This window comes from Gallus gallus, chromosome 14 (genome assembly GCF_016699485.2).
Source record: "Gallus gallus isolate bGalGal1 chromosome 14, bGalGal1.mat.broiler.GRCg7b, whole genome shotgun sequence".
Lineage (NCBI taxonomy): Eukaryota > Metazoa > Chordata > Aves > Galliformes > Phasianidae > Gallus > Gallus gallus.
Window position 1 is genome coordinate 10,875,001 of NC_052545.1, and position 13,270 is coordinate 10,888,270.

The 13,270-nt window shown below is 34.0% G+C and overlaps 1 protein-coding gene across 50 annotated transcripts in view; it reads right to left on the reverse strand.

Annotated features, from left to right (window-relative positions):
• The window catches only part of RBFOX1 (RNA binding fox-1 homolog 1), a 748,795-nt gene that overhangs the window by 5,814 nt on the left and 729,711 nt on the right, over positions 1-13,270 (reverse strand). For 15 of the 50 annotated variants that reach the window (XM_046900794.1, XM_040647587.2, XM_040647598.2 and 12 more), the window contains one exon: positions 10,561-10,613. The exons of the other annotated variants lie outside the window; for them this stretch is intronic. In XM_046900794.1, coding sequence (XP_046756750.1) covers positions 10,561-10,613 — 53 coding nt within the window. The remainder of the gene's footprint in view (positions 1-10,560; positions 10,614-13,270) is intronic. 50 annotated transcript variants of the gene reach the window in all.

Sequence of the window (13,270 nt, forward strand, 5' to 3'; positions counted from 1 at the left end):
GAGCAGTTCCTCTCCTTCCCTTTATCCCAAACTTAGAGGTGTGAAGTGAAATGTTTCTGTGGCATTTTACATTAATAAAAAAATGTAAAAGTATTTTGTTTCTTTGTAAGTTTAAATCCACATACTGTGTTAAATTTCTAGGACAAATTACCTATTAATTTTAATGGAAATTTTGAGCAAAGGCTAAGTGTAGTTTATTTATCCCAATAAAGAGTTCTATGGCATTCTGTGGCAAAATTTGGATGTTTCATTGCAAAGGAAAACCACAGTGGCTGAATGTCTCCAGTTGTGCTATTGTGTTTACTCAGTGAATTCAACTTTCTATTAAGGGGTAATACATAAAAAAGGAATTAATCTATCAAAGTTTTGAAATTACTAAAAGTTCATGAATGGGGGCTCTAACTCTCACCAAAGTTATGTTTACTATAGATTTTATCTGTACGTAAATATACACAAATATCCAGGGGAAGCAGAATGTTGTGCAGTCATCTTCTATCTTAGGGTCTTAACCTCAGGGAAATACGCGTTAAAGACTTGTATAAAATACACTATTTCCTCTTTTACATCCAATATATTGATGAGTGAAAGATTAACTTTATATGCCAATTCCATTTAAACAGTTGGTATCCATGAATACCTATATTTGAAAATTACCTGAGGCAATTAACACCAAAATAACCAGGCAGTTGCTAATGAAAGAAAGAAAGGGGGAGAGAAAGAAAGGAGAGGAAGAATAGTTCTGATCAGCCTGCTGGGTAAGCATCACTTAGTAATCCTTTGAGTTGGAAAGAGTTCTTAGAGAAGGTTTGGGACTGGTCACAAACTCTGCAGCCTTCTCAGATGGAAGAACTAGCAGCTTTGCAATGTTTCCCTCCAAATTGGAATATAAACACTATAATCTGAGAATCCATTTAAAAATCATTATATTTTTAATTTCCTCAAGCCAAATCTCATTTGAACAATAGGAAAACATCTAGAAAGGGAAAATAATTAATTTAAAGCTAGACTTGTTTCCAGATCTACAGATTTCCTTAATATCCCTAGTAACATGGAGGATGAATTGCAAGTACTATTATTACACATGCTTTAAAATCATGGCTATTACTTTTAGAACAATGGGAATTGGTATATTTTCATAAGTACTTTTTTTTTTCTTATTAACTGCTATTGTCACAACACTGAGCAAGAACTGTAAATTTAGATCTGTAAGAAGCACGTTATAGTGGAAGCCGTTAACTACACTAGGACTTACTGTGAGCTTTTTTTCACTGCTCTGATCCATGCGGTGCTGCAGGGCTGCATTTGACTCCATACTACATCCCATTCTTGCTGCAGAATATATAATAGTGCCTTACAAAACCAAGAGCACATTGAGTCACCCATGGCAAGGAATTAAGTGGCTGAAACTCAAGGCTCTCTTGTAAGTAGGAAGGAACAAGTCCAAAGAGTGCTGAAGTTTTATTAAATTAGGTGTATTTTTAACCTAACTCATCACTGAAATGATGAACAAGTGTTTAACAATGGTGGAATGAAACATGCTGCTATCAGTATTACAATGATCTTCTACAGAAATGTGGACAACTAAGAAGAACATATGGATAAATAAATATTTTAGGCTATTTCCAAAGACAGATAACAGTTTCAACTCTGTATATTTTGTCCTATTGTGTAAACAATGTTTTTTCCTTTAAACAAAAGAGGTGAAATAATCCTAATGTAAAAATGGTAACCTATCTTAAACCGTGTTCCTTAAAAGTAATGTTTTACATTTACATTAAGAGAATGCTGTAGGTTTGTGCTGTTGTATTAAAATAAAAATGGTATTTCAGAACCAGCAATGCTTGTAATCTTGTTAAAATAAGAACACTTCTAATGCTTCCTTTTCTTTTTCTTTTTTCTTTTTTTTTTCCAAACAGTATATTGGAATTCTACCTGAATAGATGTTTGCAATGTAAACATTAAACAAAATGTAAAGAAGTGCCATTCCAAATTGTCTCTGAAAGAAAATGAAGTATACAAAACTAAATTGAAAAATTCTCATTCCTGCAAACTCCTCCATACACTTGATGCATGTAAGCACAACCCTGGAAGAATATATTTCCAAAGGGGAGAGAATCCACGCTCAGATATTATCTGGGAAAAATGCATTGAAATTCCTCTGTGATGAATAGACTTTTTTCTCCTCAGGGTGACCTCTACCTTCAGAATATGATGGTTTTATTATGATTAATAAATTTCATTTCCACAGAGGAAAGGAACAGTGTCAGCTTAAACTTAAAGCAAGTAGGTTTCTTTTTAAATGCTAATTTTTAAACACGCCTATGCATGACACCAAATTTAGAAGCTCAGAAGGTTAGCAGAATAGATTCTGATTTCCATGCTGAAAATAGTAAGGATTTAAACTATATTGTCACACTGAAAATCAGTAAGCTAGTGCAGGCACATAGCTGTTGGTTCATTTATTCACATGCCAGAATGCTTATTTCTCATTAAAATTACTGGCATTTAAATGCTTTCTGACAGTGTACACTGAAAATAATCATTCCAGGTAAACAATTTAGTACAATTTAGCACATGCAAATAGCAAAGTATTTTCAAGGAATTAATAGTCAGTGTGACTGTATATTCTACAAAATCTTAAATCAAGATATATATATACCAAGTTGAACACTTGTAAATTCTTGACTCAAGAACACAACTGATGAACAAATTCTGATGCGCTAGAAATGAGAACAAAGTACGCTCCACTGTTTTCCAGTAAGTCTACAATAAGTATTCAGAACACAGCAGAAAAATATCCCCTAATGTTTGCTAGTATTTTGTTTTACTGGCACTGTTCTTTAACTACACCAACACCTTTCTATGGAACACTAAGAAAAAATTCAACTTTGCAATGCCAACATCTGTAGCATTGTGGCTGCAAACTATTTACCAAAAGCTCAATGCTGAAATTCTCTGCTCAGGCTATGTCTCAATTTCTTCCACGATTTTCATTACAAGCTTTAAAATTGCTTAAATATTGCATAAAAGGGCAGTTTGTTGTCCAGTGCAAATAGAAAAAGAGAATCAGAGACATTTCTTTTAGCAGGATCTCTGAAATTAAATTTTTTTTTTTTAAATCATCAGGGCTAGGTATTTCTGGAACCTCTAAAACAGGAAAGTATGCCTTTCTCTAATTTTAATGACCATGTTGGGTTCTTTGGTACTGTGGCTATATTTCCTCATACATATAGGACAGAATGTGGAACTATGACACTCTGGAAACATCTGGAAACTCCTTAACTGCATGTCTACTGTAGGGTTTAATCACGACATTAATAAAGGAAAATTCAGAGTATAGAATATGAAACAAGTTAAAACATTTTCCTCAAGTGCTGCAAAACATAAAACGAGATCTGTAAACACAATTTGATGTGCATATCTTTTTGAACTCAACTGTTTTTCCCTATTTCTTAAAAGACCAGAAGATATTACCAGAACTATAGAAAATGACGGTTCTGTTCTTAAATAACATCAAGTTAAAACCTCAACCAGTAGTCAAGTAAAAATTAAAACTGAAAATAGCAGAACAACCTAACTGTGTGATCTAATTCCCTGTTACTTGCCATATTACCAGCAAAGCATATGGATCCGCTGGGAAGCTCATATTTCTAGCTCTCCACAATATCACTCATTTACTAGCTTTGATTTATAATTGAAAGATCAAGTCATAAAATTGCTGCTTCTTCAGACCTACATGTATTGAGTCTTCAGAAAGAATAAGCTTAAATTACCAAAACACTTGCACTGACACTTATTACTAAATTTTACAAGAAGACAGCATTCACTAGGTATGAGAGGGCAGAATATTGTGCAGAGCAGTTTTATATTCCTGTCTTAACTTATCAGCTAGGAAATGAGCTCTACTCTAGGATGTGCCTCTTGCTCTTCACAGGTGGTACAGGAAGGGCAATCCAATTCTTCCCTCCAGAACTGCAGAATTGCAATAAAATTGTAGACAAAAGATATGAAGATTTTAGTGAAGTACTGGAAGGAATGCAAGGAAAGCAAGGGTTACCTGTGTTATCCAGATAAATGATTCCAGTAACTCACTAAAACAGGCTGCTATCCTCTTGCTCACATGATTATGATATTGGCACTGCGATACCAAAACCAGATGACGACAGCAGCTGCAGGAGCTCCTCTGTATGCACACAGAGACACAGCGTATCCCTGGGCAGTATTTTAACCTCAGCCCCTCACCACTGTGCAGCAGTGGTTGTCCTTTTACCTGAAATTCTTTACTATGGTAGAGTGGTATCTCCTCATGGTGTCCAAGGCACATGCAGATAAATATATTAATTTTGGATATTAGTATCAAACAAATGTAGGCATTCTGTCACCTAAGTGAGCAAATCTCAGAAGGAAATGAGGAAAGGAGTCTGTCCTACCTGTTTTTTCAGGACACTGAGGAAAATGTTTTAAAGTAGCAACAGTTTGCAGTCATTTTCCTGATTGTAAAGGTTAAACATTTTGAAATTCTTTGTGCAAAATTTTGAATGCACAATATCAAAACTTAAGATCATTCTGTAATAAAGGACCACAAAACATTCCCTTCTGTGTCACTTTCCTCTTCTACTGCTGCTAACACTTCACAGATTTACATTGTGCAGCAGAGGACATGGGAAGACATAGTACTGATAGACACAGCACAGTGAAACAGCAAAAACTCAAGGTATGCTGCAGTGCTGAGCTCCTGTATATCTTCAAGGCAGTACAGGATTTCCTGTTAGTATAGCATTACCATTCCCAGGTTTTCACAGAGATGAAGAATTTTTACCACAGCCTACCACATGAATAAGACCATACAAGTTTCCCATGAAGGGATCTTCATAAATACATTAATGATAATATTAGAAGCAGTCCTTACTTTTTCCTTCTGGTGAAATCAGAAGAAAGCTAAGAAGCCTACTCAGAAGTATCTACGTGCAGGGAACAAGTTCCACCTCTTGACTTTTATTTATGTCACATATGAAATCATCCAGTTAATTATGATTCCCATTATTATTTGGCTCATTAATTATTGCTCATTGATTGGAATTTGCAGAAATTTCAGTCATTGATGTTCAAACGTTTTTTTTTTTTTTTCCTGAGTGCTAACGTACAGCTTTGTTTGAAATTTGTTAGATGCACCCAAAGTTCAGCTGCCACGTTGGGAAACATTTAAATAAATGGTATTGGTGAATTTGCAGAAATACCCAGGTGTAACACTGCAGCACAGCTGATGTTCCTCCTGTGTGGGTGCTGAATCAGTGCTGTAGAGCGACCCCAGGGAGAGACCTCAGGCAAAAGCTCTGTCTCAGATTTCAGTCTCCCTGTTTGGATTTACAAAAGGTCAAAGGCAGCTTCCATAAATGTGTGGGGACTTCACTTGGCATCTGCTTAAAATGTAACGTGCTATCAACACCCCTTGTTTGTATAATCTCCTTCTCAGGAAGACAGACTACCTATATGTTCATAATAAAAAGTCACTGGGGAAACTGAGGCTTTGCCATCAGCTGACATTTATTAATCTGTCAAACTTCAGAGAAAAACAAGCATTTGTCTGATTCGTACAGCATTTGTCTATGCTGGGGCAGTAAATCCTAAATAACTTCTAATCTAGATTAGTAATAAATAAATACACACATGCTTTTTATATGAACTTTTAAGACAGTCTTTTGTGCTAGTGAAGGTCAGCAAGTATGCATTCATTTTTTGGTTGTTAAATGTTTAAAATGCAATATTATAAGCTCAGGACATTCATACTGAATCGCTGTTTATTTAATGCTCTGCTCTACAAGCATACATACATGCACACACACAAACCAGCTTTCTTGTGCACTGTTTTCAGCCTATCAAAGAAAAAATTCCGGTTGCTTCATTCAAAACACAGTACCAGAGGATGCACATGTGCTTACAGGCACTTGTTGAGGGCAAACAAAGATTATTCACTATTTCTGTTATCAAAGACGCTTCACATTGCAAATCCTCCATTTACAAATCACAGAACCTCAGCTTTACTTAATCTTGTCATGTTGTCACAATTGACTAGCCATGCGAACTGACCTAGAACTGTAAGCACAGGGAAGGTAAGCTGTCAAAGAGATAATGACAAAGATGCCAAAAGGTCTGCTAGTGTTTTCACTGGGTGAGAAAAAGAAATTAATCAAATTTTATGAAAGAGCAGAGGATAACCAAAGTGTTTACTGATTTTTATCAACTGATCCAATAGCTGAGCATTTTACCAGCACTACCAAGAGCAGTAAAAGCAGTAACAAACAGAATTCCATGTACGATCTATTTACAGCAGCAGTAAAAAGAAATTTAAACTGCCAACGTGAAGGACACTGGAATTTATAGAAGTTTAGTAATGTGCATTAATACAACACTCCCTAGTTTTGAAGAGCAAAAACCTCAGTATCTGTTAGGAAAAGCAGTAAAGGCTTAACTACATACTAGCACAAAGACCTCAAAAAATGCTCCTTCATCTTCATTTTTGATTTATTGATTTGTGAAAGAGCAATAATAAAATAACCTGGTAGGAGATGGCTATTTTCCCAGTCGACTTGCTTCATGAAATGAAATGAAGCACACGGAAGTGATACCAAAACAAAAACATCTCTCACAGTGGAACCTATGCCTTTACACAGTAATTACAAAGGTAATGCAAACCTCTCTAAAAGAGGTTTTCCAAAGCAGTTTATATAATATGTACTGTTTGGAAATTCCTTTGAATGATCATAATCTGATCAGTATCTCCTACCAGAAACTGAAGTATGTCAATGAGATGTATGCAAGCATTCATGGCAAAAATTTGACCAGATATAATTACGTACCATGGCAGAGGTAGACCACCTTAAGCATTCTAAGCATTTTTTCTAATATTAATTTTCTTTTAAATAAATGTGACCATATTTGCTATTGTTTCTCAAATTAAATTTGCGGAAGTGTTCGTGTTTACATTTTAATGCTAGCATACACTAAAATTGCAAGGATTTGAGCAATCGTGTACGTTAAAAATTGCCAATATTCTTTTCAGACTTTTGATAGTACAAATGTTTGCTCCTTTTTGCTGCCTTTATGACGAATTTCTCCTAGAGATGAAAATTAAACCTCTCCTCATTTAATCTGTTTTCGAGACTGTATCCTCCTCCAAAGAGAGGTCAGTAACTTAATCCAGGACTGTAAACTTCTTAAGCTTTATAATGCACATCTTTTACACATACACACATTCCTGCCTCATGGGGACGACTCTGCCCAGTTATGTAAATAAATACAGCTACAATTGGATAGATGTTATATTCACCTCCACCATACTTCATTCTGAATTCAGGTGTATATATACCCTTGCCTTTCTCTCTGTTATTTCAAAATCATAAAATGCATATACTCTTGGGAGAAAAATACTACCGGCTGTGCAATCACACTGGATTTTTTGTTTGGAGATGGAAGTTAGATGACAGTTAATAACTGGAGGAAGAAAGCAGGAACGGTATGAATACAGAATAATTATCCTGTCCTGTTTTAACATAAAAATCATAAAATGCAGGTACATCCTAGAATAAACTTGGAAAAGGCACTATAAATGTTTTTTTCTTTAAGAGCTATAAATTTCAGCTTTATAAAACCTAAAAGAAAAAATATATTGATTACTGATTTGAAAAATTAATTTAAAATGTTAAAGACACAAAATCAACTATGTTCTCTAGCCAACACGTAAATAAACCATGTTTTTCTGCTGGGTTGCTTTCTGACTTATAAGGAGACTGATAGGGTAAGATCCCCTTTGCCCCCATCACGATTAATTCTCCTCTAATATAACCATTGTCAGAGTTCTGCTAGAGGAAATTCTTCAGAGATCCTTGTTAAAATTGCATCAACAAGCTGAAAGGAGGTCTCAGATAGTTTCCCTACCTCTGATCTAGCTCAGGTCTGTTTGCATACTCTTTAATCACGCCTGCCAGAGAAGATCTATCCCAGAAGCATAGAACTTCTCTTCTGAAGAGTAATTATTTTTAGCTTCAAAATGCTCTGGATAATAGAGCAAAATATTTTTAAATTTCCCATGGAAGGATCCCTCTGTCACACACTTGCATATTCTTGAATATATTTTCTTTATATAATTTTCATTGAAGAATAGATATACATACATGAATAAAAATGTATATATTGACACATTACCCTACCATGTTTGATTTCAAGATTACTTTATTTCTAAATTAAAAAAAAAATAAATTTGAAATAAAAATAAAGTAAAATAAAGAAAGTCATGTGGCTTAGGGTTAAGTATTGCCTGGAAGGAATGATAAAGCATTAGGAAGAAAAGAGTGAATATTACCGGTAGAATCACCCAAGACTCCCATTTCCATTCGACAATAGAGTTCCAAACAAAAGTTTACTTGTTATATGATTATTTTAAGTCTACAAACATGTATATTCTACACAAGGAAACAATACAAACACACATGTACTAACATTTCAGACAGTTAGCATATTATCAGTATCTTATCTTATACCAATCCAATTTGGCAAACAGTTGAATTAGTCTAATTGAATTTAGGAACACTACTAGCATCTAATATTGTATCATAGATGTTTTGTGTGCATCTGAAAAATCAAATGACAGCTACTGCTCTGAAAGATTATATATCTATGTATACTTCACGTACTGAAACACAAAACATCAGACAGTAAGTTGAATGTCAGTTTACAGATTTGAAAGGCCCAATGCAATTTTGGTAACTTGTTCCATAACAGAAAAGGGGTCAGTGTATGGTGTAGCTGTTTTTTTTTTTTTTTTTTTTTTAAATATAGACAGAATTCCTTTAAATTCTATCACTAAAATTTAAATATACAAATAACAGAAAATAGAGGCTTTCATTAGCTTACTCCTTCAGAACATATAACAAAAAAGACCCCTAAAGTTACCTACTGCCGATATGTTTATCATAGTGTCAAAAACATTATCTAACAGAAACACCTTATTTATCAAATCAGTTTAATAGTGGTAATTTGCTGGTAAACTGAAAAGTTTTAATAAATATACACAAAAGTCCATTTTCTTCTGTGTAAATTTCAGTGCATTTTCTGATGAACAAGTGTGCAATATTTTTGAAATTTCAGTGTAATGCCATACAGAATAAGTATTGTGTAGTCTGGACACTTATTCTGCATGAACTGAGAGAAGTTAATGTCTACAGGTGTAAGTATTGCGTAAAAGGGTTCATTCTGCAAAACAGGGAAAGTTTTCAAAACAAGAAAATTATTAGAACTATATGTGTGTTTTAAGAACTCCAAGTTAAAAAACTGCTAAAATGAATCTATCTATACTCACTCTGCAAGGCACAGATTTATAAATGAGTCGTCTCCCTACTGCAGTTCGCTACTATCCAGAACAGAGTAGGAAGCACAAGTGAAATAATGAATGTCAGAATCCTAATCAAGGATCATTCTGCTAATGATATAGGATTCTGAGAAATCTATGTTAAATCAGTTGCTTGTTTTCTTTTTAAGAAGAACTTTTCAGATTACCACCAAAAATGCTGTGGCTACCATGCAGTATATTACCATCTTAGAACATAGTGACTTTAGCTATAGTCGTCTTCTCCATAAACATGTGTACTTCTATGTAGGTCACCATGACATAAGCAGAAAATTCTTCACCTTTCATTTATTTCCACTAATGTAAAACTCTCTACAAATAAATACATCTTGATACCAACATTTTGTGCCACACTACATATCCTTTCCTCCAATACACACATCTCCATGACTTTTTCACATATCATTATTGACAGTGTGGCCAACACTGTAACTAAATATATTGACCTTTGATTTCTAATGTAGCAACATAACATCATCCTTACCTGTATTAAGACTAACATTGTTCAACCTCTATTGACAGAAAATCCCTCGATATATACTTATAAATTACCATTAATAAATATCTTTTAAAACATTGTTCGTTCTTCTGCACCCATGGCTTACAACATGATAGTATACTAGCAAACCAGCTAAGATTTTTACTTACTAGAGAGTGATCCTCTGAAGACGCAGACCCTCTCTCCCACTATCTTATCCATAGGATAGACTTTGTGAGTGCTTTAGGGTCTGCAGTACTGTTGTGGGCAGTATTTGCCCCCAAAGAGTTGAAAAGAAAACTTAAATCTATAGCACTTACAATGTCCTGCATAGATCTATACTTTTACTGTTTTCAGTAGTTTTATTCTTTTTTTGATTTTTTTTTTTTTAAGTCACCATCACCTTGATTGCACTGTACAGTAAGCTTTTATGAGAAGGTTTAACATATCCTTACTTTTCTAGGCCATATAATATTTAAACTGGAAATAAAACACCAAAGTCAGCAAAAATAACCTAATGTCTTTTATATGGCAGAATCTAGACTCAAGCTATAAATTAATCTATTCCGAAAATTTGAATCATGGACTTTCCTATGCTTTCTCTTACGATTAAATGCAGCATGTGAAAAAGGATATTGAGACCTGGATGGATGCATCAAGAAGTATCAATGATTGTTACCTGCAGAGGTGTTACAAGAAATTTCATCTGCTGCAACGAAGACGAATTGATTTCTGCAAGAGAAGATAAAATTCACAATACTGCTTGCTGACTGGGAAATGTGCTAGCTGCCAATTGACTTGATGTTTACAGATGGGGTAGGGTAAGGGTGCTTAATTTCAATGAATGTAGCAAGAAAAAGTGTTGACATATTTCAGTACTAGAGAGTTTATACGGATCATGAGGTAAACATGCTGGGATCTTTTAAATGAAATAATGGTGATATCTGGATATGGACTATGTACAAACTCTTGCATTGGAAGCTTATGTTTAGTGTTACAGATATGTCATGTCAAAATATTTATGAAGTCTAATAAAAATCAAACTGTATATTGATATAGGTACTAAAGGGCACTAATGGAAAATATGCAAAAAGTGTTTTTTGAAAAAAAAAATTGCAATTTACTTCAAATAACTTAAAGGAGGATATTGAAAGTAAACTTTTTCTTTATATATGTCTAACATGATTGCAACCAGAAAAAAAAATCTGCAACTTATTTAAAAAAAAAGACAGTATATTTTCATATACTGTCATCCAAATACATACAGAAGTTTTTTTTTTTTTTTAAGAATCCTAGCAGAATAAACTAGATTATGAGTAATTTAATATAAACCTTCTCTTGCAAAATTCTTTATTAAAACCAGGTAACATAAAAAGAGAAATGCTAAATATGCTAATATTTCAAAATGCAGAAATCCTGATTTGCCCTTTCTAAAGTCAAAGCAAACAGGACATGGGTTAGTGGAAATTATGTTTAAGGATGAATATCAAGTGATTCCTTTATATATATATATATATATATACATAGCTTCCTTGGATGATGTTTGCATTATGCAGACCTAGTAAAGAAACTGGGTGTAATTATTTGGGTGCTATTTTGCCCCACATTGCTCCTCCAGCCTGCACTGCCAGGTATGGTGAAACGGTGAGTTTTGCACAGCTTTAATGCAAGAGTACCAAATAAGAACTAGAAGGAACTACATCCAGCTTCTACAGAAGACTACCTGGAAAACTCAGTTCTGCAAGATAATGAAAACTCCGTCAAGCATTACCTACTCTGAAGCTTCTACTGAAAACTATTCAGTTCAGGAGAGACTGTATCTTAGGTGTAACAGACTTAAGCCCTAAGAGAACAAATTTATCTCTATTAATTCACCTCCAGCATATTAAAGATATTTAGAATTCTTGTTTAAAAAAATGCAAAGCTTGCTACTTAAAAATTTACACTTTGAAAAACAAAGTAAAAAACAAAGTAAAACCAAAACAAAACTAAGGGATATGTAATCCAAACTACAGGGACAGGATTTAAGATCAGAAGTAGTAGATTAGTAGTATTGCCTCTACCTTATCTTAGACATAGCAGTACCTGCAGCCTAGCGTGGATGAGTTTAGTGACCAAACTGTATTTTTCCTTTAACTCCTTCGTTCTCATTTGGATGTAGTAGGCAATTTTGTTGTTTTGCCACCCATAGTAATTTAAAAAGCTAATGAGATCTATCTTGCACATATGCTAAAGAGATAAATTTTAAAAAATAAAGGGGAATAAATTTATCATACTAAATACAAAACTACTCCATAATTCATAGATAGCATATTTTGTCACTGTATTTACTCATACCACTTCTTTTACTATCATATCCTAGGAAAATTACATGCGAAGAAACACAGATTTTTGCCTAACAGAAGCAATTTAGACTTATCAGCTACTGGCTTACAAAAAACTCTTTTCATTCAAGTCTATGAAATTATAAAATTGTCCTTTCATCTAAATGAAGACATCAATTCTACTTAAAATCAGCCACAAAGTGGCCAGTTGAGAAACTCCTTTATCTCCATCGAGAACACTGGTGTTTTTATGGAGCATTGTCTCAGAGATACTATATCTTCACATGCCAAAGTACAGAATTATCTGTAAGAATAATGTGCTGGCTTCATTACTTATGGGAAGACTTGAGAATGCCAACTTTTTTTTCTCCTTTTTTTCTTTTTTAAACAATAGGTGCTACTGAAAGTGCTCTAAAATCTCACTCTCTATTACCAACTGTCTACTAATTACTAGTAGAAATTTTATTTTAAATAATGTGACCCAAAGCCATACCTATCAGAAAAAAAGTATCTACCAGAAACGTTCCTTGTCATATTGCTCCAATTTACAAAGGAATCCTTGCTATGTTTTCATTTTATAAAATTCATTTAACAACTCCAAAAATTAAACAACTCCATAAATTAAACATGAAAGTAAGGAAGAAGTTACACGTTAATCCACACAGAATCTGTGTGAATGATAACATATTAACCTATGGACAGTAAGACTAGATGCTGGATTTTTTTTTTTTTTTAATGCCTATTTGTTAATTCTAACAATTCCAAACACTTGCTTACTAGTTTGATAGCTTTAACATTTTCGTAGCGGCAGATATGTTATTTAGTTAAATTCTGTACTGTTATTTACAAAAACCTATAGGGATAACTAAGAATGAGAGGTTCATATATCTCACCTGATGTCCAAAACAAGTATTATTCCATAGTGCAAACAACCCATAATTTACAGGACTCCTGAGTTCAGCTGATCCAGTGATGCATCACATTCTATTTTACTTCAAGTACATGAAAAGTAGACCTGGAAAAGGGCAGCTCACATAACTCAGTGCTTTGAAGCTGCAGGACTGT